We start from the raw sequence: 26,666 nt of genomic DNA on the forward strand, positions 1-26,666 counted from the left end.
ATGAGTACGTATACTGGGGCCGCTTCTGTGACCAGCACGTTCACATGATGTTATATTCACTCTTAATGTTGACACATGGTTTTAAAAGAATGAGAGGCCAAGCCAGTTGTAACATCATGTATTAATTCATGGTACATGAAATTCACAATTCATAGAAAAATAACAATATAAAGCTACATTTTATCACATTAATGCAGTTGTATTGCATATCATCGGAATGTAGTTTACGCTGAGAAAACAATACGTGTTTTAATGATATATAATAAAATAACATTGGTTTTAGATTAATAAAATAAACCTGAACTCCTTGGTATACAGTATAATTGATGAAAAAACAAAAACATGTGAGAAACCCTGTGAGAGGAACCTTGTCAGAACATTGCAGAAGAACTATGACATCACATGAGAACACGACTAAAACAAAGTGTCTTGAGGGGAGAACAACAGTAACCCCACAGGTTGGACCCAGATGAGAGCTGCAGAGGTATGGCAAGGGTTTAAACTGGCACACTTGCATTGTCGTCTTATAAACTGATAAACATGCCAATACGCCACTCTTTTTCTCTCTCTCTCACACACTTTCTGACACACTCTCTCTCACACACACACACACACACACACACACACACACACACACACACACACACACACACACACACACACACACACACACACAGTCTTTGTATTCAGACAAAGTGGGCCTCCCGGGGTTCCAGTTCTTGCAGGCTGCTCCTGAGCCGTTGTCTGGTGGAGGCACTGGTGGGGGACGGGGTGGACGGAGTTGTGGGCGAGAGAGCGGGTAGAGACGACGGGGTGGACGGAGTTGTGGGCGAGAGAGCGGGTAGAGACGACGGGGACGACAGTGTATCGTCCAGAGTTGTGGGCGAGAGAGCGGGTGGGGACGACGGGGTGGACGGAGTTGTGGGCGAGAGAGCGGGTGGAGTGTCTGCCGTCGTGGGACTCGGAGACTGTGGGGGCTGGTAGAAAGTTCCAGGTGGAGGGTGCAGTGTCCGTGGAGCCCGGAAGGCCACCGGTGGGACCGTGCGGCCCACACTCACAGAGTAGGGGTTACGGGGGAAGATGGTGCTGATGCTGGACACGCCGGTGCTGGTGGTGATGGTGCTGATGCTGGACACGCCGGTGCTGGTGTTGCTAGTGGTGATGGTGCTGATGCTGGGGGTGATGGTGCTGAAGCTGGGGGTGAGGGTGGGGGCCGCGTCAGCAGACGGACGAGGGAGGTTGGCGAGGATCATGGCGGTGCGGGGAGTGAGAAGCGGGGGGCGGTACTCTTTCTCCCACGTCCGACGCAGAGCCTGAGTGTCCAGCACAGTGCCGTGGACTTGTGGCGTCGGCACGCCTGCGGTCGGACTGGCGTTCGCTTCTGCAGTTTTTGTGGCCGAGTCTGGAACATCTGAGCCTGGACTGGCTGAGCCGCTCGCGTCTGTGACCGCCGCTGCCGTTGCTCCATCAGGCAGCACGTATGGTCCTACGCCTGGCTCTCCGTGCGTTGCCACACTCAGGTCCTCTCCTCTTGCGCGCGGCTCAGTTAGCGTATCATCTATGCCAACAGCGGCAGAGCTTTCGCCGTCTCGTAGTGAGTCTTCGTGCGCGTTGGTGTTCACGTCTGCGCAAGGAGCTGTGGGGACGGACGGTTGCGGCTGGCTCTTCACGGGCAGACTGACCGTCTCGCACGCTGGCGTGGTCACGGGCACGCTCACGGGCATGCTCATGGGACGGGATGGCAAGCGCTGTTGCAGTGCGAGTCGCCGCAGTTCAGGGCTTCGGTTTGATCTGATCGACCTCTGACTTTCAACATCTAACCTGCCTGGGCTCAGTAAAGCAGAGAGAGAGAGAGAGAGAGAGATAGAGAGATAGAGAGAGAGAGAGAGAGACAGAATGACAGTTGAGTCAGGAGCAACTTCATGTAATCATAAATACAATATGAATTACACACTTCAAACTAAAATATAATGTCATGGTACACTTCAGGTAAACAGTGATAGCCATAAAGAAAATGTGTTGGCTTTGGCAGGACTCACCGGCGCCCTCCTGAGGCCCATCTGAGAGGTGCATCTCTGGGAAACACGAGTAGCGGTGCTGCCCCCTGCTGGGGTGTGCCTTAAAAACACAAACACCGCACATAAACAAGCCAGTACAGCACCAACACAACATTTCTCACATTCAACCAAAAACTCTGCACTGGCTGTCTGCAACACTCTGAGTGCAGCCACTATGAGCAGTAAGTGTAGTCCTGTTCACATATATGCTGATGGCCGACATGTCAAATATTGAAATTATATCAGAACTACATTAAAGAGACACCAGGCAACATTTTCATGTTAATTACTCATCTTCATAAGTCGGTATATGGTTAAATGACTCATTACGGGGTGAATGAAGACTCTCTCGCCCGCCCCTACTGCCTGTAGGAAGAATATCCTGCTTGCAAGTTCAGTGTATCGTACCCGCCGACCGAAGCAGGATCAGTTTACATCCTGTATCCACAGCACAGAGGCAGGCTAACGAAACGCTAGCGATTGTTGCAAACGTGTGTATAATGGCAGAGCCGGCGAAGAAGCAGCGAAAACCCTTGACGGAAGATGCAAAGAAAAGGAAAAGAGCTTCAGACTGAGCGAGGGGGAGTTTCGTAGAGAAAAAGCATTATGCTTGCCTGGTGTCCCTTTAACACTGCCTCTTGTTGGCTAGTTGCTTGAGGCTTAAAGGAACCATATGTAAGAAATGTATTTCAATTAATCATGAAATGGCCCAGATATGTCACTAGACATTAAGAAATCATGTTAATTTCAAATACTTATATCACTGACAACAGTAGTCCGGCCAGGATATTGTCATTTAAAAAGTGAAGTTGCAGCCCTCAACTGATGTTGATGTTGTGTTTTGTCATGTCATGTTGTGTTTTGGCCTGATGCACCACCCTCCACCTATCTACTAATCACAAAGTCAGTAGTGTTTCGGCATCCGGGTTGGCAACCTCGAGTCAGGGGGGAGGAGGAGGATACACCGCTCTACAGTAATTTGAAAGTGATTGCAGTACCAGTTTTGGCCACAATCTTACATATGGGTCCTTTAACTACTGTATGTACGTATGCATGAGCAACAGTACAAACAAACAAACAAACAAACATACACAGATAAAGTAGTTAATAGATAAACTAATAACTAAGATTCTTCAAATCCACATGTGACAAAAACATTTTACAATTAAAATTTTGTAAAGGTGGTGATGATGCATGGGGCAACTTTTTGAGCAATGTTGCTGGGCGACCACATAACTAGTTCCATTTATTCTGATTGGATGATCATGACGATTTGCCAACTGATGATTCTCCAGAAAATAAATTGTTGCCCAATAATAATGAGGAACACTCCCCAGCAACACTGCTCAAAAAGTTGCTCCCTGTGTCATCAGCTTAAAGGTTGTATCAGCGATTGCAGGCCCAAACATAAATGATCACATTCATCTAATCTTTCCTCATGATCCACTAGCTGCCCGCCCCATAAGCAGGCCGTCAAAAAAAATGAGTCTCTGTAGGCAGCCTAGGCTTCGAGATCTGTACACAAAAACAATTGGTGCTACCAAGAACTCAAAACCAAAATAGTGTTCTAACCAATCACAGACAGGGGGTGGGTGTTGTGGAGTTTTGCACTCGTTCATGATAGTTTTTTTCATGATGCACGAAACACGGAGTGGAGGGGCGAGCTAGCTCGGTTTGTTTGGGATCTTGCTCCAAACACCAAACAGAAGTGACGTCACCCGCAATCGCTGATACAACCTTTAACCTGTGGAGTACGTCACAAATATGTGATTAGAATGTTCGCAAACCTAGAGTTCAGCACTATGATGCGACAATTAGCCTCAGAGATATCCCCCATAGACTGTATAAAGAACACTGAAACTATAGATCGTTTGCGTAGAATTCTAGAAGGACCCAGGAAAATGATTCACTCCTCAAACAGCTTAAGCATCAGTGGTGGTGACCCCTGACCTCTTTCATGTCCAGCAGCGAGTGGGAGTTCCGGCAGAAGCCCTGTTGCGGTGGCGGGGAGGTGAGGGGTAGCGGCAGGATGGACTGGTGGTAGCGGATGAGCAGCTCCACGGCCAGCGCCTGGTACGGGTAGTCCACCAGCGATGAGAGCGACACCTCGGCGCCCGTCTGCCGAGCGCGCACCAGCGTGGGCCCGAAGATGATGCCAAGGTTACTGGCGCTCATCTTGTTCTCTTCCTCCTGCTCCGACACCCTGGGCCAATCACATTACAGGAAGAAGCTTGAGTGTTAGTGCTCCGACACCCTGGGCCAATCACATTAAAGGAAGAAGCTTGAGTGTTAGTCCTCCGACACCCTGGGCCAATCACATTACAGGAAGAAGCTTGAGTGATGAATGAAATCATGAACAAGAGTGTGGGGGCACTCAAAACACACACACACACACGTGCAGACTTACTGCTATAATGGGTCAGAAGATTGAAGATTTAAGTCATGTATTCAGTGTGTTGAGTGTATGTGTGCATTTCTATCTGAGTGTGTGTTGAGTGTATATGTGCATGTCTATCTGAGTGTGTGTGTGTGTTGAGTGTATATGTGCATGTCTATCTGAGTGTGTGTGTGTTGAGTGCATGTCTATCTGAGTGTGTGTGTGTTGAGTGTATATGTGCATGTCTATCTGAGTGTGTGTGTGTGTTGAGTGCATGTCTATCTGAGTGTGTGTGTGTGTTGAGTGTATATGTGCATGTCTATCTGAGTGTGTGTGTTGAGTGTATATGTGCTCAGCTTCTGTTCTGTTCTTTCAGACACGAGATGGCTGCATCTGTGAGAAAGGCGACCGCTGGAGTCTCAACACACATGCACTTCCCTTCTTCCCTCGTTTCTCTTCTACCACAATCTCATTCCACCACCTAGACTAGTGCTTCAACTTGTGTAATCTTCACTGCTAGTAGTATTATTGTTATCCTTTGCAATGTCATTCCTAACTTAGTCGATTAGAGTGTATGCACAGTCTGGCTGTATGTGTGTGTGTGTGTGTGTGTGTGTGTGTGTGTGTGTGTGTGTGTGCGCGCGCGTGTACACATGTACCTATACAGGTGGGCCAACAGGAAGTGTAGTGTTTTGTAGTTGGCGGACGGAAGGTGCCGGAGCAGGTCCCTCAACTTGAGGACGACGCGATCCACCTCCGTGGTCAGCGACTGGCCCGAGGAGTCTTGCTCAGCGGCCGCCTCCACCATTACGATCTTCTGAGTCTCCTTGGCGATCCCAATCACATCGTTATAGAAGCGGTATTGTATGAGAGGCTCTGGCAGCTGCAGATGGATATGGGAGTGATGATCAATAAACAGGGGGAATGGCCAAACCACAATATGACCTTCAGCATTTCATTTACATGCCTTTTGGCATGTCTGCAAAGAGTGCATGCCTTAGTTGCTGGAGATATTGATTTGTGGACAAAGTGCATGCTTTAGGTGTTGGCGGAGACCGTATTGTCTTTGTTTACCTGTCGCAGGTAGAGTTTGAGCACATTGCTGATGTCGTGAGGGGAGTGGTCGGACAATTCCACCAGCTCTTTGCCGTTCTCGAAGGCCTGGCACAGTTTCTCCACACGCGACTTGGCTCCATTTACACGATAAATACCCTACACACAGAGAGAGCATAGCATAGCTGTTAGTCTGTTAGGCGAACGGTTACTGCAAATTTGCGGCAAGGTCATATTTTCACATGCAAATTAGGTTTCTGGAAAACAGTTGCGGTTAACTTTTTGGCAATGTTGCAGTAAAGCAATATGCAAATTCTCCGCTAGAGGAAGTCTGCCTCTAGTGGCCAACATTGACAAACTTTTGGCAATATTTTCTAGTGAACTCATCTGTTTCAGTTTCATTTGTCCCGCAAACATTAAATTTTTTGTAAGTGATCGCTATTCATTCCCACCACAACACAGTCCCAAAACAGCACAAATGACCCCTCACTAAACAGCGGACAGTAGGGAGCAGAGGGTCCTCCTCGTGTCCTGGCTACATTCCCAACCTGGCTCATTCAGTCTGACCTCCTAATCATCAATTGGTCAATTCATTCATTCCCTCACTCTCCATGTCAAGCTGGTGTGTGGTGAGCATTCTGGTGCACAATGGTTTCCGTGCATCACCCAGGTGGGTGCTACTGTACACATTGGTGATGGTTAGTGATGTTCATCACCCAGGTGGGTGCTACACATTGTGGTGGTTAGTGATGTTCTCATCACCCAGGTGGGAGCTACACATTGGTGGTGGTTAGTGAGGTTCTCCCTTCACTGTAAACTGCGTTGGGTGCCTTGATAAAGCCATATACAGTATAAATATATATAAAAAAAAGTTGTTGTTGTTGTAACCAACATTTGCTGCCTGATAAACATGTGGATCAGGGCACACACACACACACACACACACACACACACACACACACACACACACACACACACACACACACACACGCGCACACACACACACACGCACACACACACGCACACACGCACTCACACACAGACAGCTGCTGCTTTTCCTTCAATGATTAGCTTTGGTTTCATTGCATGCTGATTTCATAAGAATGACTCATAAGAATGCCGCCTGATAAACACATGAGGACACACACACACACACACACACATCCGCTGCGTTACCTTCAGAGTGAGCGCTCGGCTCTCCACTTCGGCGGCACACTTCCTGATAATGAAGGGGATCCCGTTGTTACTGCCGCGGGCCACCATGGAGAAGTCCACCCCGAAGAGAGCCAGCCGCCCCTGCAGCTTCCTGTGGCCGCACTGGATGGACAGAGCCTCCAGGCACTTCTTATGGCACGCCAGCGAGCACTGGGGGCACAGCAGGGACGGACATTAGCATCAGCCACCAGCCAAGCACAGCACAGCCATAGCACCACACAGCCAAGCACAGCACAGCCATAGCACCACACAGCCAAGCACAGCACAGCCATAGCACCACACAGCTGCTACTGCGGCTAGAGCTCCTGCTACTGCTAGAGCTCCTGCTACAGCTGATCCTGCTGCTGCTACTGCTAGAGCTCCTGCTACTGCTGCTGCTACTGCTGCTCCTGCTACTGCTGCTGCTGCTACTGCTGCTGCTACTGCTGCTCCTGCTATTGCTGCTGCTGCTACTGCTACTGCTACTGCTAGAGCTCCTGCTGCTGCTGCTACTGCTGCTGCTGCTACTGCTGCTCCTGCTACTGCTACTGCTGCTACTGCTGCTACTGTTACTGCTACTGCTGCTACTGCTGCTACTGTTACTGCTACTGCTGCTACTGCTGCTACTGTTACTGCTACTGCTGCTGCTGCTGCTACTGCTGCTACTGTTACTGCTACTGCTGCTGCTGCTGCTACTGTTACTGCTACTGCTGCTGCTGCTGCTGCTGCTGCTGCTACTGTTACTGCTACTGCTGCTGCTGCTGCTGCTGCTACTGTTACTGCTACTGCTGCTGCTAGAGCTCCTGTACTACTAGAGCTCCTGCTACTGCTGCTACTGTTAGAGCTCCTGCTACTGCTAGAGCTCCTGCTCCTGCTGCTACTGCTGCTACTGCTAGAGCTCCTGCTCCTGCTGCTACTGCTGCTACTGTTAGAGCTCCTGCTACTGCTAGAGCTCCTGCTACTGCTGCTACTGCTAGAGCTCCTGCTACTGCTGCTACTGTTAGAGCTCCTGCTACTGCTAGAGCTCCTGCTACTGCTGCTACTGTTAGAGCTCCTGCTACTGCTAGAGCTCCTGCTACTGCTGCTACTGTTAGAGCTCCTGCTACTGCTAGAGCTCCTGCTGCTACTAGAGCTCCTGCTGCTACTAGAGCTCCTGCTACAGCTGATCCTGTTGCTGCTACTACTAGAGCTCCTGCTGCTCCTGCTGCTGCTGCTGCTGCTAGAGCTCCTGCTACTGCTGCTAGAGCTGCTACTGCTGCTCAGCTCTTCTAGCAGCCACAGAGTTAAGCCCTAATTGCAAATATATTTGCCAGTTTCATCTCAAGACTTGTATTAAGTGTGTGTGTGTGTGTGTGTGTGTGCTTAAATAATGGATGTGCATGTGTGTGTTGTGTGTGTGTGGTGTCCGTACTCCAATAATGATGTGTGTGAGTGTGAGTGTGTGAGTATGTCTATATACCTCCTCACACTCTGCTCCATGGAACACCACCAGGCCGTCACACTCACGGCACTTGGTTGGCGCTCGAAGTCTTCGCAAGCGGTGAGTCTGAGCCGCTTTGGACATCTGGACATTCTGGAAGGGCCCGGTGGAACTGGCCATCTCCCCCTGCCCGTACCCGAGGCCTGCACAACACAAACCCCCCAACACACACACACACACACACACACCAAACATTTTCACAACAACACCTCACAGTGTCTGGAGTCCGATAACGCTGGTGGATTTCCTAACAAGTGCATGTGTTAACATTCTGTGTGTGTGTGTGTTAATATTTATCTGTGTTACACACACTCACCGTTGTCTGGATCTCGCACGTCTAGGTCGTCTGCAGATGACATTGTTCCAGTGGACGGTGTTCTGGGTAGCCCTCGGCCCATAGTTTCTGCAGGACATCAGATAACAGTCAATTCTATTGTTCTCACAGCTACAACATACAGAAACTATGTGTGTGTGTGTGTGTGTTTTATTTAAGTGTTCAGATTAGTTATGGTGTGGTTGCGCATCTTGACATGAACTGTGTGTTCTAATGTGTGTGTATATGTATACCTTTTTATATGTGTGTTTGCATGAGCGATTCGTTTTGGTGTCGTTAAGAATGTCGATTTCATGAGAACGACTCTGTGTGTGTGCGTGTGTGTGTGTGTGCGTGCCTGCGTGTGTGTGTGTGGCTGCACCTGGACTGGCTACAGGGGAGTCTATGGAGTGCGACTCGCTGCTGCCCCCTGCACTCTCGGAGTCGCTGCCACCGCCACCTCCAAAGTCTCCCCCACTGGCCCTCCGCCGAGATGCGCTCCGCAGCTCGTCCACCTCATCCCTGGAGCCCAAGCTGTTACACACACACACACACACACACACACACACACACACACACACACACACACACACACACACACACACACACACACACACACACACACACACACACACACACACACACACACACACACACACACACACACACACACAGTGAGGTGGGTACAATCTTTTCCTCATAATTCCAAATACTGGGGACACTGGTGTTAGGAGGCATGACTGATATGATCAATAAAGCCTCAGGAACATCATACAGAGCTAGGAGAGATGGATGGACATTCCCTCTGGGAAATTCAGTCTTCCCGTAGCACACATACAATTTTGTTTTGGTAGACAGACAGACAGAGACAAACAGACATCAGGACACATGATTACTTAATGAAAAAAAAGAACAAGCATATGATTAAAAAATGAAGTAAAAAATGAAGTATATGATTAAATAAACCACTGAAGTGACCGAAATGAAAAGAAAAAAAAGAACAAAAAGAAGCCTGACCTAGTGAGGTCATAGGAGCGTGTTTTGAGGTGTGTGTGCTCGCGAGGCAGGCTGCTGAGGAAGTGTGTGTAGCTTTGACCGGGCTGGTAGCGGCGGGCCCGCTCGCTCAGGCTGTGCTGCGTCGCCGGCAGACTGGACGCCTGTGCCCGGTGGAGTTGGAACAGGTTCACCGTCACCTGCCACGTACACACACACACACACACACACACACACACACACACACACACACGTGTACAGGTACACACACACACACACACACACACACACGTGTACACGTACACACACACACACACGTGTACAGGTACACACACACACACACACACACGTGTACAGGTACACACACACACACACACACACACGTGTACAGGTACACACACACACACACACACACGTGTACAGGTACACACACACACACACACACACACACACGTGTACACGTACACACACACACACACGTGTACAGGTACACACACACACACACACACACGTGTACAGGTACACACACACACACACACACACACACACACACACACACGTGTACACGTACACACACACACACGTGTACAGGTACACACACACACACACACACACACACACACACACACACACACACACACACACACACACACACACACACACACACACACACACACACACACACACACACACACACACACACACACACACACACATCAGTCTGTGTGTAACTTGATGTGAATAGACATGGAATGTATAATTTAAATGCCAGTATATCAATGAGAGGGTTGGTGTATATGCATACATTTTTTTCTAAGAATGTGTGTGTGTATATATGATACAAATATGACACAAAACTGTCATAAACTACAGTGTCACAAATATGCACAACATGCTGATTTGTTTCACACCAGTGAAACATGTGTAGACACCTTTGTAGAAACCTGTATTTGCATTTAGCAGGATTAGAACAGTTCACAGCATATTGGTAAACAGTAGTTTGAAAAACAATGTAATAAGTAGCCTTGAAAGCATGTTGGTTACAAAAACCTACCAAAGGTCTACCTACAAAATTCCCTTTCTGCTTTTGCCAAGCCTGTGTGGTCAATGGCTGAATGTTTGCGTAACAAGCCACTTTGTTAACTTGTTTGTTGATTTAGGAGGAAGTGTAGGAGGAAGTGTTCCTTTAGATGAATGAGTATGTGGACACTGCTTGCAGAAATGCAAATACCTCTGACTGTGTGACTGTGTGTGTGTGTGTGTGTGTGTGTGTGTGTGTGCGTGTGTGCGTGTGTGTGTGTGTGTGCGTGTGTGCGGGTGCGTGTGAGAGAGAGACAGACAGAGAGTGGCAGACTAACCGCTTTGAGGGTCAGGTCACACTGGAAGAGCAGCTCTCGTATCTGTGTGAGGATGCCGGACTGGGTGCTGGCCAGCGCAGATTTCCTGTTCTCTGCCTCGGCCACACACACTTTGTACTGCTCGAGCGCCTCTTCCGTCTGAGGGAAAATGCCAACGCTTTATTAGCAAAAACACACACACACTTCATAACGCTTTATTAGCAAAAACCATCTAAAGGTTTGCACACATGCACAAACGTATATATGCACCCCCCCCCCCCCACACACACACACACACACACACTTCATAATGCTCGAGCGCCTCCTCCATCTGAGGGAAAAGAAAAATGGCAACGCTTTATTAGCAAAAACCATCTAAAGGTTTGCACACATGCACAAACGTATATATGCACATTCCCACACGCATGCACACGCACACACACAAACACACACACACTTTGTAATGTCTCCTCCATCTGAGGGACGACAACAACGCTTTCTTAGCAAAAACCTTCTCAACGAGTGTGCACATGCACATACACATACACAAACACACACACATACAAATACAAACACAAACACACTAGACAATATCATAAAGCAACTTGCTTTCTGCAAATATCAGTAGCAGTCCCACTATATTGTGCTTTCTAAATTCCAATGCTTCATCTCAATGCTTCATCCTCTAATAGAAATGACATGCATGTCTCCACTTTAACCACAAAACCTTTAAGATTTCAAATTAGTGCACACCCTCATGTCCACCAGTCAGACCATCCACCATCAGATGGAGTCCTGTAAAGCAACGTGTGTGTTGTTGGTGTATGTGTGTGTCTGCGTGTGTGTTATTCTGTATTATGTTCAGCTTCATTTTAACTGGTAAAGCATTTAGAACTTTTTTTTTTTTAAAGTTAAGCTACCTTTAAACTTTTACAGAAGACAAAATTCTCCTTTTCCTCCACTACAATGGAGAGGAAATTAAGCCCAACATAACTGAGGCCCCCTTTTCTTAGCAAACTGCGAGTGTAACTTCACAAGCCATGAGAGGCCACCTTGAGCAGAGCCTCCTCCTCCAGCCTCCTCCTCTTGTCTCGCTGGCGCCCCCCACTGGTCTGCTCCTCGTCGGTGCGGCTGGTGGCGCTGCGGGCCTTCTCGTACTCCTCCCTCCGCTGCACCTGCAGCAGGTAGGCCTTCTTCTTCAACGCCTCGGCCTCGTGCTGCGCAGGGAACGACGGACAGGTCTCAATAAAACAGCAGCAGGGATTGCTCCTTCGGTATGCAATTTCTTTTTGGTTTTTTACATTACTTGATGGGAAATTTTTTTATAGTAGTAAGAGCAGTAGTCAGGGTTGCTATGGTAAGAGTGTAGTAGGAGCCGTAGTCAGGGTTGCTATGGTAAGAGTGTAGTAGGAGCCGTAGTCATGGTTGCGTATGGTAGAGTGTAGTAGGAGCCGTAGTCAGGGATGCGTATGGTAAAGTGTAGTAAGAGCCGTAGTCTGGGTTGCTATGGTAAGAGTGTAGTAGGAGCCGTAGTCATGGTTGCGTATGGTAGAGTGTAGTAGGAGCCATAGTCATGGTTGTGTACCATTCTCTTCTGTTCCCTCTGCCACTGCTCCTTGAGCTCCTTCCTCAGCTTATCCAGCTCAGCCCTTCTGGACAGGAGAGGCTGATAAAGAGGAGAAGAGGAGAGGAAATGAGGAGGGGAGGAGAGGAGAGGAGAGGAGGAGGGGAGGAGAAGAGAGGAGAGGAGGGGAGGATGAGGGGAGGAGAAGGGGAGAAGACAGGAGAGGAGGGGAGGATGAGGGGAGGAGGGGAGGAGAAGAGAGGAGAAGAGAGGAAGGGAGGGGAGGAGAGGAGAGGAGGAGGGGAGGAGAAGAGAGGAGGGGAGGGGAGAAGAGGAGAGGAGGAGGGGAGGAGAAGAGAGGAGAGGAGGGGAGGGGAGGAGGAGGAGAAGAGAGGAGAGGAGGAAAGGGGAGGAGAGGAGAGGGGGAGATGAAATGAGGAGGAGAGAGGAGGAGGAGAAGAGGAGAGGCCAGGAGTAGAAAATAATAGTTAAAATGTAATAAAAGGTAACAGAATTCTGTGACATGACACTGACAATTCTGTGAAAACTGTTTATTTCTGGGATGTCCAAGTTAATGATAATGTAATGTGACAATAAAACGTTAACTCACCTGAATGAACTTATTGGTTTGGAGAGCAGCGGCCGTCTGCAGAAGGAGCTGACTGTATTCAACATCCTTTTTGAAAGCAGAGATGTAGATCTCTCTGAACGGCATGTAATCCTGAAAAGGGGGAGACGCAGGGAAAAGACAGGACAGTCTTGCTACATGTATGTAATCCGTGGGAATCTGTGTGTGCATGATACAATTGACACTAAGGGTGTATAGTAACAGTACAGCACCTCTAAATACAGATATAAGTAAAGTTAAAGTTGACTGATGTTTAGCAGATGATTTTATCCAAAGTGATATTAGGGGTTTGTACGGACGTCACGTTCTGGGCGGTAACCCAGCTGCATGGCCATGTTGGAGGCACTGAATGAAGGACAATGGAGTATTATGCACTTTGGATACCTTAAGTGATTATAACCATGTCTAAACAACAGAAAAGCTCATCAAAACGCGTCCAAGATGCAAAGGCATACGTATATGGCATGGCTTGGACCACAAGAAAAGGCGCGATATTTCGAGAAATTACGGTTTATTGGCAGCGCAGATCCATATGAGTTGGGTGAGGGAGACGCAGTACCAAGTCCAACCACAAGCGCTCTCCTTCCTCTGATAACTTCTGCCATTATTCTTCTTTCTCCCTGGTTGTTAAATAACTTTTGGAAGTCGATACCTACTCCAGATGTTTTTCTCGGTCTGACCTATTGGTACAACCTAAAACAAGGCAATAATTTACCATTTTCCTTGACGATGTTAGGGATTTACTTCAGTGCCTAATGCTTTCTAATGAGGCGAGTATCTCTAATATGGCGACGTCCCAATCTGATGACACGCCATGCAAACCCCTAATAGATTCAGGAATTAAACTTGACTGATTATCAGGCGTTAGTACCGTTGTATGGCTTAAAAGTAGCTTGAAAATATGGGTTCTTCTTTCCTAGGGTAGGATTACTCATTTACTGTATGTGTGCATCAGTGCTACCTGTTGGCTGAACAGCGTCTTTGCAGATTCTGCCATCTTGGCCAAGCCTTTGGCACATTCAATATCTATTGACAAGACAAAAAAAAAAAAAAAAAAAAACATTTGTATGCAGATAATTGTATCCCCTCACACAAGAGCGAGAGAGTGAGAGAGAAAGAAAGAAAGAGCAAGAGAGAGAGAGAGAGAGAGAGAGAGCGAGAGAGAGAGAGAACGCGAGACTGAGAGTGATTGTATGGAGGAGACAGAGAAAAACAGCAAGAGAGAGAGTAGTAGACCCACCCAGGCTTATGCGCTTGTCGACCCAGGCCAGAAGGTCTTTAGTGTACTTGCTCCAGGCTTTGGCGTAGAGCAGAGCGGACTCCACCCCACGACCATTCTTCAGTTGGCTCACATCCACATCAGGCAATGGGCCTACACACCAAACACGCACACACACACCCAAAAACACACACACACACACACACACACACACACACACACACACACACACGCAAAAACACACACACACACACACACACACACACACACACACACACAATGATATATGATTTGGCGTGTGTGTGTGTAGGCGTGTAGGCACAATCATTACACATAAATCACTGGGCCTACACACCTAAATACCACAAACACAGACTTAGCCCGAGAATATATATAACATACACATACATATATTCATAACACACACAAACATGCACGCCCAGACATGCACGCACACAAACACACATGCACATACACACACACATGCACGTACGCACGCACATCCTTTCTCTGGTTCAGCTCCACGTGTGATTCTCATTTCAAACAGCTCAGGAATCTCAACACCACTGAAGCAGGAGGCCACAAGGGCAAGGGGAGGGGGGGGGGGGGCGCTGAAACACAGACCAGGGCCAGGAGGAGGAGGAGGAGGAGGAGGAGGAGGAGGAGGAGGAGGCGTGATGGGATAAATAGAGAGCAGAAGGATGTAGAAGAAACAATAAAGGGAGGAGGTAAAGAATCTCCATGCAGGGGGAAAGGGGGAGAGGGGAGGAGACCATTCCATGGTCAGGACTGAAAACAGCGATAGAAGACAAAAAAACGTTAAAAAAACGAAGGACCAAAAAGCGAAGACGGCGGCTCTACTGGCGAAACGCTCACTCACCTGTTACGTCCCCTGTGCCTCGACCATATTCCCCTGCATCACTGGTGAGATTGTCAAAAGACTGGACACAAACACACACGTTTACAAACCATGGTTACACTTTACTTGACAGTGTCGACATAAGAGTGACATGATACTGTCATTAACATGTCATAAAGAGGTCATAAACGTTCATGACATAACGCTTCTGTTATTAATTGACATTCGGTTTTTGTCATAACAAGTTGGGGTTAGGTTTAGGTTTAGGTTTAGAGTTAGGGTTAGGGTTGGGGTTATAGGATTAAAGTTAGAGGTTAGGATTAGGGTTAGAGTTAGGTTTCATGTGTCATGACAGTGTCATGTGTTCATGACAGTGTCATGTCACTCTTATGTCGATACTGTCAAGTAAAGTGTTACCCAAACCATTTATTACATGATCAGGAGGATCAGGGATCATGTTCATTACCTCCATGTTATACCACACGAACTCTCAGACATGAAGGCCTTTGACAGCTCTTTCATGGTGTTGATGCCTCATGCACAATCAAGCAATCAATCAATGCAAGCAAAAGCAATCAAGCAATCAATCAATGCAATCAAAGCAATCAATCAAGCATGTCTCTCCTATAATCCCACATGTTGTTGCTTTCATGTCAACCTATCACTGGTCTCTCTATCTCACATTTCTTGCCCACATCCACTCTCTACATCTCTCCTCGCAGTATGCCGAGAGAGAGAGAGAGAGAGAGAGAGAGAAAGAAGAGCAAAACTTGGAGGAGGTGGAGAGATTTACAGAGACTGCATAGACACAAAGGAATCAAAAGCAGGACGTAGGGAAAGGTAAAGATCACCACTCACCAAGCTTCTGCTTTTGCTGAGCCCCAAGTTGGAGGTGCTGTCCACATCTCCCATCAGGAAGTCCGACACCCTGCAGGAGGAAGGGGGGGGTGGGGGTGGGGAGGGGGGGGGGGGGGGGGGCACGAACGGTGGTCAGTTACAGGAGGGTAGAAAAGGGGCAGCTGTATTCAGCTGCCGTCGGCCAACGCGATGTGAACAAGCAGCGCGGCCAAATAAAAAGAGACCAAAAAGATCACGTCAAAACAGCTCACTTACACATTGCCAAAGGTGAACGCCAGGGAGTCGATGGATGTGTGTATGTCGCCAAAAATAGTCTCTTTGTTTTCTTTGTTGACTTCCTTAAAGTTTACGCCTGGGGAAAGTGAGCAATCACATGGCTTTCAGACAAACTTCCTGAGGACATCAAGCTAACGTCCTGAAAACATGACACCAAACGGCAAAAGAATGAGATCAAATAGAAATATATAAAAGCATGATTTATAAACGTACAAAAGATTCTGTGCCTATTCAAAATCATAGAAAAATGTACAGTATGCCAGTGGCAAAAATGCAATGTTATTTCAACCAAATGACACCTGTTTAACCTTGTCCATAATATTGTAACATGTGAATAGGGGCCAGGACAGTAGATAGCAATGTTTCATTCTACTTAATGTTCTAAGGCGCGGATCACACTGACCAGGGGCAAGTTGCAGATTTCCTATTGTTCTCTATGGTTCCGCAGCGGAACGGTGGCAGCGCTAGCATAACACTAGCGTTGAACAAGCTGAGCGTTGAACTTGGTTCAACTTTCAAAGTGTAACACTGTTTCATGAGACATGACTCAACATTCATACCAAACCTTTCATGAATGTGGAAGACAGAACGACGACAACTTGTCAAAATAAAAGTCATGAATGCTTTATGTGCAGTTTATGACAGCTGCTATGAATGTGTTATGAACTCACCCGTCAAGTAAAGTGTTACCGAACTTATTATGGTTTGAGCGTTGCGTTACGTTTGCCACTGGCCAATGTGATCCCTGCCTAAAATTGCTCTTGGATAGGCTGCAATCTAACAGCCAGGCTAGACAAGGCATACAACTGCACAATTCTGTTCTCAGAGCGTGTTTTAGAAGACTGGTGTAATTTTTTCTAATGTGTTCATCGTTCTTGCATCTGGTGTAGCCAGTTCCATTGATTATAGTGGAAGCTAATTGTTGCAGCATTCGCTTCGGGAACGGAACACTTCAATTACGCGCCTGGCTTAGCCCAGCTGTAGAGCTGCCTGGGTGACGAGCCAGCATTCTGCCTGCGTACAGTATCTCATCAGGGTCTGATACATGAGTAACCACACACACACACACACACACCCTGAGGGAGAGGGAAGGAGTCCAAATAAGAATAAGAAACCTGACACTTTTACTGCTCACGAGGAGCGCAGGAACCCAAAGACAGAACAAACAGAGGAGGCGGTGGCGGAGGCAACACATGATCTGGATTCTGGACTGGTGAGCAGGGAAGTAGTGGTAAAATAAGAGGGGGGGTAAACTATGAATTCTGTGAGGTGGACTGCGCCGTGCGGTATTGGATTTTTCAGAACATGTTTGATGATGGTGGAGGTTGTTGTCTAATGTTTATAACAATATCAGTGGTATTAAATGGTTTCTAGAGTGTACATATTGTGAATGTGGATAATAGTGTGATTTTTGAATGTTGCAATTTGTTGCAATTTGTGAATAAACTCTCGAGAGGTGGATAAACTCTATTTCTGAAATTTCAGAGGTGAATAAACTGAGTTTACTTGCATTTACAGTAGCCTCCACTACATCTCTGCTGGTGAGGAAATCGGGTGTCCAGGTGGCTGGACAGTCATGGAACGCACTGCTTAGATGCATTAGTTGACATATCTTCTGCCTTGTCAGTGACTCTCAGCCTCCATTTACTACACAGTCTTAGGAGATGTAGTAGAATGAGGACATGCTTATGTTCATCAGTCATGTAGATTTGATAGATTATATGAGGTAAATCAGCCAAAGAACACCTTACCAGGTATATTTCACTCAAATATATTTTGTTAGTAATCTTTCTTTTATCTGTTAAGCTGCATACAGAAAGTGGTGATTTGCTTGTCACCTTAAAACTTTGTTGCACAACATTAATCCGCGCCAGTGATGATTTCGCCTGTGATTGCTACAACATTACTCAGCGCCAGTGATGATTTCACATGTGATTGCTACAACATTACTCAGCGCCAGTGATGATTTCACCTGTCATTGCTACAAGTAGCTGAATTCCATTGAATGCTAATCTATGATCTCTTGTCGCTACATAGCTCCTAGTGTCCTCTTGTCTGAATGCAGCTTAAAGGGATATATTTCACTATTTTGGCCACAGTAGCAGCGTCACAGCTACCTTGACCTTGTTTAACATCCTCTCCTTTATTAAGCAAATGACTACTGATGACTAATGAATACACAATACACAAAAGAACCGTCTAATCTAAAAATCTTTTGAGACAAACCCCTCACAGTGTGTAGAGACACTGAACTGGAACAGGAGAGGGCTATACACCCAGATGTGAAGATTACCAACCTGTTTCTCTGTATGTACAGTATCCCATTTGCAATGCTCAGACACACATAGACTGATTTGTTGCTTATTCAATGCACCTGAGGGGCATACTACAAAGCAAGATTAGTGGTATGTTCAGCCTTAAGCCAGTGGACCGTTCAAATTCAGCAAAGGGCCGAACGATTGCCTGGTTACTTGCCATTTAAAGTTTGAAACACAAAACACTTCAAATTCAAGTTTTTAACAAATTCAAAACTTCAATGAAAACATGTTTTTGGCAGAAGGAAACCGGTTTTCTTTTAAGCTTTTTGAGGGTTCACCTCTGTTTGCCAAAATTTGAATACTCCTCTGACTTTAGGTCAACATACCGCTAATCTGGCTTCGAAGTACACTGATAGACCTCACTGTGATTGAAGAGCAGGGACAGGACAGCGTTTCCCACAGAATTAAATTTCATTTGTGGTCGTTGGTTTGCAGAATTAACTTGAATACAACCGTTTTTAACAATTAACACATTGTGGTTATGATGCTAACCAGATTTAAGCACAATTTAGTACAACCTAGAATATCATTGTGTGGTGGCCAATGTTGATATTGTGGTGGGCCGTCACAAATAAGTCAATGTAGGGAAACACTGGACGGGCATACCGGTGTAGGGGTGTGTGTGTGTGTGTGTGTGTGTGTGTGTGTGTGTCTAGTGAGCCTGAGCGGAGGCGGAGGAGCTGGAGCTGAGAAAACAGCTCCACCGTCACCAGCCACTCCGGTGCTGCAGGAATGCTAGCAGCGCAGCGCAGCGCCGCGGCTCTCTCAGGGCCCACATTCCAGAGACGGGAGGCGGACGGAGGAACTCCCACCACCTGCAGGGGTCGAGTTTCTGCTGGAGCAGTCTCTGAGGCGGAGAGAGACTACAGCGCAAGCACAGGGCTCCACAACACAGCACAGCACAGCACAGCAACGTGGAGAGAGGGAGAGAGAGAAAGAAAGAAAGAAAGAGGGAGAGGGAAAGATAGAGAGAGAGAGAGAGAGAGAGAGAGAGAGAGAGAGAGAGAGAGAGAGAGAGAGAGAGAAAGAGGTTGAGAGAGGGGAAAGAGAGAGAGAGGGGGGGAGGGAGAGACTGGAGACTGAAGTGGAGAGACTACAGTGCAAGCACAGGGCTTCACAGCACAGCACAGCAACATAAGTATAAGTATAAGTATAAGTATATATACTCTTTTGATCCCGTGAGGGAAAACAAAAGCGGCGCTCGGGGAGCAGTGAGGGGTTAGGTGCCTTGCTCAAGGGCACTTCAGCCGTGCCTACTGGTCGGGGGTTGAACCGGCAACCCTCTGGTTACAAGTCTGAAGCGCTAACCAGTAGGCCACGGCTGCCCCATAACATGGAGAGAAGGAGAGAGAGAAAGAAAGAGGAAGGGGGGGGGAGAGAGAGAGAGAGAGAGAGAGAGAATGAGAAGGAAAGAGAGAGAGGAGTGTGAAAGGGAAAGGGAGAGAGAGAGAGAAAGGGAGAGTGAAAGAGCTATGGGCCTGAGAGGAGGGCGGCTGGGATGCTGACCTTTGACCTTGGCGATGAGGTTCCCCGTGGCACTGAGAATGTGGGTGGAGTTGAGAGTCGGGTGTTTGGCGATGATGGCCCTCAGGATGCGCAGCAGCTCCGTCAGACGCTCCTGGACCACGCGCTGAGCACTGGCCGGCTCCTCTGGGGAGGGAGAGTGTGCAAATTAGACATTAGACAAACATTCAGTTACATTGCGTATTTCACTATGGATGGATGGATGGATGGATGGATGGATGGATGGATGGATGGATGGATGGATGGATGGATGGATGGATGGATGGATGGATGGATGGATGGATGGATGGATGGATGGATGGATGGATGGATGGATGGATGGATGGATGGATGGATGGATGGATGGATGGATGGATGGATAGAGCGAGAGAGAAATCTACTGGTAGAAAGAATGCTCTTTCTTTGTAAACATAATTTCTTCATAACTATGCGATTTCCTCAAAAGTCCAACTTTTTTTATTCAAATATCCGCTTGTGTAACCAAAGGAGATAAAACAGGGTATGATGAGGAAGGTCTATTTAACAGCAGTAAACCTGAGCCATGAACCAAGTCTGACGTAGGTGAGAAAAGATACAGTATTTCTGCACTGGTGGAACTCGTCGTGTAAACACCCCAGTCACCTTGCTGACACCCATAATTACTCCACCCTTCCCCAGTCAGTCAGTCAGACAGACACACACACAGACACACACACACACACACAGTTGACTGCTTCGGTTTCTAAAAGCTTAGTGTGAAAGACTACTCTGAGTGACAGTTCTTGAGGCCCATGGGGCTTCTTTTCAAGGATAAGAGAGTGACAATATTTGGGGAAGATTTGGGGAAAACAAACAAAGACAAACATTCAATTAATAGCTTTCATTTTTTTATTACACATACTATCCTCATCCTATAGCCATAGTCTATGACAATATGCTAAGAGAAACCCAAATTGCCTCTTTCCGTTACCCGAAAACTCTGTCGATAGAAATGTAGCACTGTACACAAATGGTCTCAGACGCCGTCTCAGACGGAGCATTGTGACCAGTGACTGCTGGCTTTCTGCCGTCAACAGCAGGTTATCATGCAACTTGTCTGAGCCTGCCTCTAGCCTTCTCGAAACTGCACCATCCCCTCAAACGAAACCTGTGCAACCACCCACCCCCACCCCACCCCCAGTCGTCTTAGCCCTGTCCTCGGTCTTCCGCTACTCTCAGCTCTGCTGCCATAACACACTGCCAACCCACGCTTCTGGAGAGCACACAGGGGTCATACGAGGCAGTGAATCAGGTGTGGGAAACAGGAAATCGGAAAAACACAAAAAGGGTAGCCTGGCATGAGGAAGTAAAAAAAGTGCAGAAGCGTCGAGCAGCCAAGACACGGCTAACTCCTGCACACGGCGGAGTAAATGAGGGGAATCTTCAGCTCAACATGTCATCAATCACGCCACCTTGAAACCTCTGCCATGGTGACTGAAGCTATGACACTGACGAGACAGTCGGGGAGGCTTTATGTGCACCAGGAAGTAGATGAGGCCTGAGATTGCAGCATGACAAACCATGTAAGGTCAGCTCTTCTCCCATCTCATTTGTCAGACACGCAAATCAGAAAACCTTTACCAGGTCTCTCAGTGCAGGCCAATCACACGGGCACTTGATTTACGGGAAACAAGGGGTGAGATAATGTGTCTGATGGGGGAGAGATGGTTTCTGTGTCTGATTTGTCTCTCAGATGTAGGTTGTGTAACATTTGTGTAACAATTGTGTATTTGGCAGGCATTTCTGTCAAAAGCAACTTACAAGTGAAGATCATGCAATCTTCTTGAAAGAAGTTAAGCCTAGAGTAAAGCTCCCACTGAGGCATAAGAAGAAAGAATAGATTATACACACACACACACCTCGCAGAATGAAACACCTTGGAGCTTAGGGGCCTTTCATCAGTAGCATGCACACACACATCCACACCATAGACAAACACAGTGAGCATACCTAGCAGAATCGGCATGCTGTGAATGTAAGCATTGTATGAACAGCAAAGTCAGCAAATCAGTGACAGGACATAACAGTAAGCACAACAGTAGGGCTGTGAAATTAATTTAATTAATCGATTAATCGCGATTATCCCCCTGGGGATCAATAAAGTATCTATCTATCTATCTATCTATCTATCTATCTATCTATCTATGACATCCAACGATTATGAAAACAACATAATCGAAATATAATAATTATTTTGCTACAGTTTCATAACAATTCTCTCCTTTTGGCTTGAGTTGTTGTGTGCATTATCGTTTTACATGTATTTTTTCCTGTTGGATTATATTTAAAATTCAATTTAAAAATGTAGGTTTTGAAAATGGATGACAGTTCCAAAAATCACGAAGTAATCGTGCTTAATAATTGTGATCTCAATACTGAACAAAATAGTAGTGATAATGATTTTTGCCATAATCAACCAGCCCTACACAACAGTACAGGGATAGCAGGAAGTATACAGATAAGAACAGACATATTCAAAAAGGTAAACACAAACTGTGAACACTGGCCGAGTTAGCCAAAACATAAATAAGAGCACTGCGCGAGAAAAGCCTACATGTTCACCAGGGAGCACACATGCGAGAGCAAACACAAACAGCGAACACAGCACACGGACACAGCAACAGTCCAGACCATAGACTGTATAAAATAGGTCGAGACAGACAACAGGCAGAGCGTTTGCAAAGAACAGAGAAGGGGCACTACGACCACAGCTATTGACAGCAGCGCCACATTCCAGTGGTTCCAGCCTTAACCCACGGACCACAGGTGCACAGTAAACACAGCTGGCCTTTCATGCACATGTCGTGGGCTTGTTCAGCCAAGGGGTTTGAAGTTCTCTTCATCTCAGTGGATTAAGTTTTTCTTCATAAGGCTTGTTGTTGTACATGGTATAAAACAGTTAGTCAAATGGAAAATCTGCAGCTTAATTCAATATGGCATGCAAAAAGACAGGGGCACATTTGGAAGAACTTCTCCACAGGATAGTCAGATTGTGTTGTTTGTGAGATCTTTAGTCTACTAACCCAGCTTTCCTGCCAATAAACCATTTGACTTGCGTAAATCACCAAAACATAAAAAACAAACAAACAAACAAAAAACATCTCAATCCTCAGAAAAGATACACAACCAAGATGGTGAACTTAGAAAGTCCTGCAGTAGCCACCCATAGGGGTTAAAGCAAGGACAAAGTAATCAGATATGTAAGCCTTTTCGTAAGCATAATAATCTATTTTCAAATCTGAAAAGACTCATGCCTGAATTGCCTGAGAACTTTACGACGTGAACCCAGGGAGGCATCAGAGGCCAGAACAAAAACAAGGCAAGGCTTCATATTCTTCCTGTCCAGGAATTTACATACTTCTACTCTAGCTTTCTGAAAGAAAAAAAAACAAAACGCTTGGAATGTTTGCGTGCTGTCTCTCCAGCGCTCAGGGTCTCCCATTTGGCCTCCACTCGCTCAGGAAGCTCCCTGGCCACAGGCATCAGAGTTAGGCCTCAATTTCTCCCAACGCAGAGTCGGGCCTCGTGGTCAACACCACAGGCATGTGTGATATGATATCAAGCCATTGAGGGTGCGTAGAGGAACGTCCTTACACACCGCCCCCCTTTGCTCTGGCGGACCAGACTGAGTAGTGCCAAGGTGCCATGCCGACCTCTAGGATGGACACATGCATGCAAACGCCCAGCTTTACTGAAGTAGAATCAGCACAGCACAAGAAGGGAAGTATGGAGACCATTATATGCCATTAGGCCGCCCTCGAGCCCAGTCATGGCAGGACGAGAAGAGAGGGATGGAGGGAGAGGGAGAGAGAGAGAGAGAAGAAATAAATAAATAAAATAGCAGACCACAAAGGCATGCTTTTGGTTGGGTTTGAGGAAATTTAATAGATAATAATAAGGAAAGTGCAGGCCTCAAACACCAATCCAGCAATCCAGTCTGACTTGAGGACTTTTTTTGGGACTAAATCACCACCCTTTGAGCTGAGCTGAAGGTCATGATGGGAACAACGATGGAGGGGGATGGGGGGGGGGGGGGGGGGGGTACTCACCCTCAGCGAGGAAGGCGTCCTTCAGGCTCAGCAGCACGTCTGCAAACCTGCGCAGGTCCTCCACCAGCCTCATGATGTACTCTGGTTCTCCGCGAGGAGGGTTAGCCATGCCCCCCTGACCGTCACCGTTCAGCCCTCCCTCGTCACTAGTCCAGGGTTGGGGGGAGGTGGGTGAGCCTCCCGTGTGTGGCCCCAACATTGCAGCAAGGCCCCGAGCCTGGCACCTAACCTGGGGGGGGGGGGTAGAGGTAGAGGTGTAAAAATTATATTTTAGTCACAACACCACATATAGCAGTGGCTAGATGGTGGTTTTGGAACGTCCTCATTCTGTACTTATTAGACCTCTGCAAAGAAAACCACCTAGCCTAAGTTGTTGGATGAGGTTTATAAAAGCAGCCTAACTTTCATTTGAGCCCCTTACCTGATTTCATTCTAACACAGAGAGCGAGAGAATATTACTACAATAATTTCTGAATTTCCCTATATGACTTTGGCTGTCCAGTATTTACCACAGGGAACACGAGTTCAGCTCTAATCTCGAGGTCTTTCATGTTCTTGCTGACTATTACAGCAAAACATTTTTCTCGAGATGGATCTCTGCCTGTAAGCCTTTTTTTGTCTTTTTGTCTACTTTATGCATACCTGTATTTCCTCTTCCAGGAGAGGTTGTTTCAGATCAATTCGTCTACTCCTGAGAATGTTCACTCGGAAGGAATGCAAACGATGCAATGATCTTATCTCAAGTAAGTCTGGCGACTTCACACCAAAACCCTTCTCTTATAGCAGGTACACTAAGATCTGGATCATCACCAAACAATTTGAACAACATACATTTGTCCATCTAGCCCTTATAAAAGAAATGCTTATCACTGAGACCGTGTTACAGTTAAGTGAAATCGTCGCGACGGACACAACGTCGTCCATACACACCCAATACTAGCATTACTTAGGTCTAGTGATTTTCTCAAAAATACCAGAATTTCTTTTTATGTTACGGAACACCATTAAAACTACTAGTAGTATGCTAGTAGTAGAAGTAGACTATTATGACAGTAACGTTAACGTTAGCCTACCTGGCGCGGCTCAATTAACATTACAGTTAAGTTAGCCTCAAATACGGATGGCTGAGCAAAAGTAACGAAGGGAATATGTTTGAACAGTTTAAAATACTCACAAGAATTGTGTTTATCAAGCATTGCACACCGGATTCCAAGCACAAACTATATGAATACAGAAGGCAATTAATAAAGGGGTAAAAAGCAATTCAAGAGGCAGCTGCCCCTATCCAGATGAGGCATTCATTCGTACCCTGTTTGCTTCCTTTCCATAGTTCCTTTCACGTAAAACTCCAAACTTCAGTCACGTGACACGAATAATAACTTTTGATTGGATCCCTGAGCTATATTTGGAATTTTGGGATGTTGGGAATTTACTAATCCTGCAACCAATCGCGACAATGCACATTTATCGATCCGTACGCTGATTCAATGAGTTCAATGTTTAATGAGGCCTAAAAAAAAAGTAAATGGAAAATTGGATTTGTTTAGCGGAGGACCTGCTGTGGTCAATGATACCCCCCCCCCCCCAATGTGGGCGTATTCCTTAGGTGATTTAGAGAGAACATCACAGTGACGCTTATTATTTGATATTGTTTGTAGACTAAATGCTTGTGCCATGATCTACATATATCCAACGATTGAAAAATGTGCGATTCTATCCCAAAACATGCCTTACCTCTGATATTTTTAGTCATAGGCCTATAGATTAAATAGGTAGGCTAGATTGTATGAAATTTGTTCACTGAAAAGACAAGTAGCAGAATTTAAGAAAAGCATGCAGAAGCACACAATAATAAGTAGGCCTATTTTAAAGTAAGAGGTGGAGTGCTCTAATTATTTGAAGACAACAAGGTCCTTTCACGATCCATTAATGACAAAGCGATGAGTGTTATAGACAAATTAAGCAATGCTCCACTCAAAATAGACTTGTTGGGAACATATGATATAAGTTTACAGTGTATGGTATTTGTTGTACACGTATTCACATGGCCTCTCTTGTTCTTTATTATGAAATAGAGTTGTGAAACAGCCAAAACAGTACTGGCAGGGGACCAAAAATGAGTGTAACAGTTTGCTCTGCGCATAGACATGGAAAGAAGTGGCAGGGGTTTAAAAATAACCTAGACAAAGTTAACGATGTACTAACTAGAAATAGACAAAATCTGGTACTGTACATGTATTATTATTTATTATTATATTATTATTATTATTATGGGCTGAGAGAGAGCCAAGGACAGAATGCATTTCATTGCACTTTATAGTACATTTTAAACTGGGGGGGGGGATCTGTGAGTGACAACAACAAAAAAAACTGGGTACTCCCCTGTTGACATTCTAGTGGAGAAAACCGCAGTGTCGTCTCAGGTGCGATTACAATGATCTAACCTTGGTATTCAAGGTTTCAATGGAAAAGTGCTCCATAGTGAAATGTCCTCTACAGTACATGATGACAGTGTTAACAAAGGTGTCCCCCTTTCCTTTTGAGAAAAT

At 46.4% G+C, this 26,666-nt stretch overlaps 1 protein-coding gene across 1 annotated transcript; it reads right to left on the reverse strand.

Moving 5' to 3' along the window:
• Positions 1 to 686: 686 nt before the first annotated feature.
• LOC143113883 (rho GTPase-activating protein 29-like) lies at positions 687 to 25,434 on the reverse strand. Its single transcript, XM_076275467.1, has 22 exons — positions 25,292 to 25,434; positions 24,118 to 24,346; positions 20,033 to 20,176; positions 16,188 to 16,284; positions 15,933 to 16,002; positions 15,096 to 15,156; positions 14,237 to 14,368; positions 13,958 to 14,022; positions 12,979 to 13,089; positions 12,390 to 12,470; positions 11,857 to 12,021; positions 10,826 to 10,963; positions 9,492 to 9,667; positions 8,857 to 9,008; positions 8,478 to 8,564; positions 8,141 to 8,304; positions 6,664 to 6,852; positions 5,509 to 5,646; positions 5,094 to 5,317; positions 4,008 to 4,260; positions 2,040 to 2,118; positions 687 to 1,825 (listed from the first exon to the last, which is right to left on the reverse strand). Exons 2-22 carry the CDS (start codon positions 24,314 to 24,316, stop codon positions 687 to 689), a joined length of 3,864 nt encoding a protein of 1,287 aa, XP_076131582.1. The 5' UTR covers positions 24,317 to 24,346; positions 25,292 to 25,434.
• Positions 25,435 to 26,666: the final 1,232 nt, after the last annotated feature.

The sequence above is a fragment of the Alosa pseudoharengus genome, unplaced genomic scaffold (genome assembly GCF_046254945.1).
Source record: "Alosa pseudoharengus isolate Yale_2024_CS ecotype anadromous, Long Island Sound unplaced genomic scaffold, YU_APseudo_1.1 YU_APseudo_1.1_scf_11, whole genome shotgun sequence".
Lineage (NCBI taxonomy): Eukaryota > Metazoa > Chordata > Actinopteri > Clupeiformes > Clupeidae > Alosa > Alosa pseudoharengus.

Bases quoted from the DNA above. Each gene is read 5' to 3' on its own strand.
- LOC143113883 (XM_076275467.1), bottom strand. From the start codon at position 24,316: ATGTTGGGGCCACACACGGGAGGCTCACCCACCTCCCCCCAACCCTGG. The intron at 5,647-6,663 runs GTAACGCAGCGG...CTCTGTGTGTAG, and splicing joins GCCGAGCGCTCACTCTGAAG to GGTATTTATCGTGTAAATGG. The intron at 4,261-5,093 runs GTACATGTGTAC...TGATTGGCCCAG, and splicing joins CTGTTGGCCCACCTGTATAG to GGTGTCGGAGCAGGAGGAAG.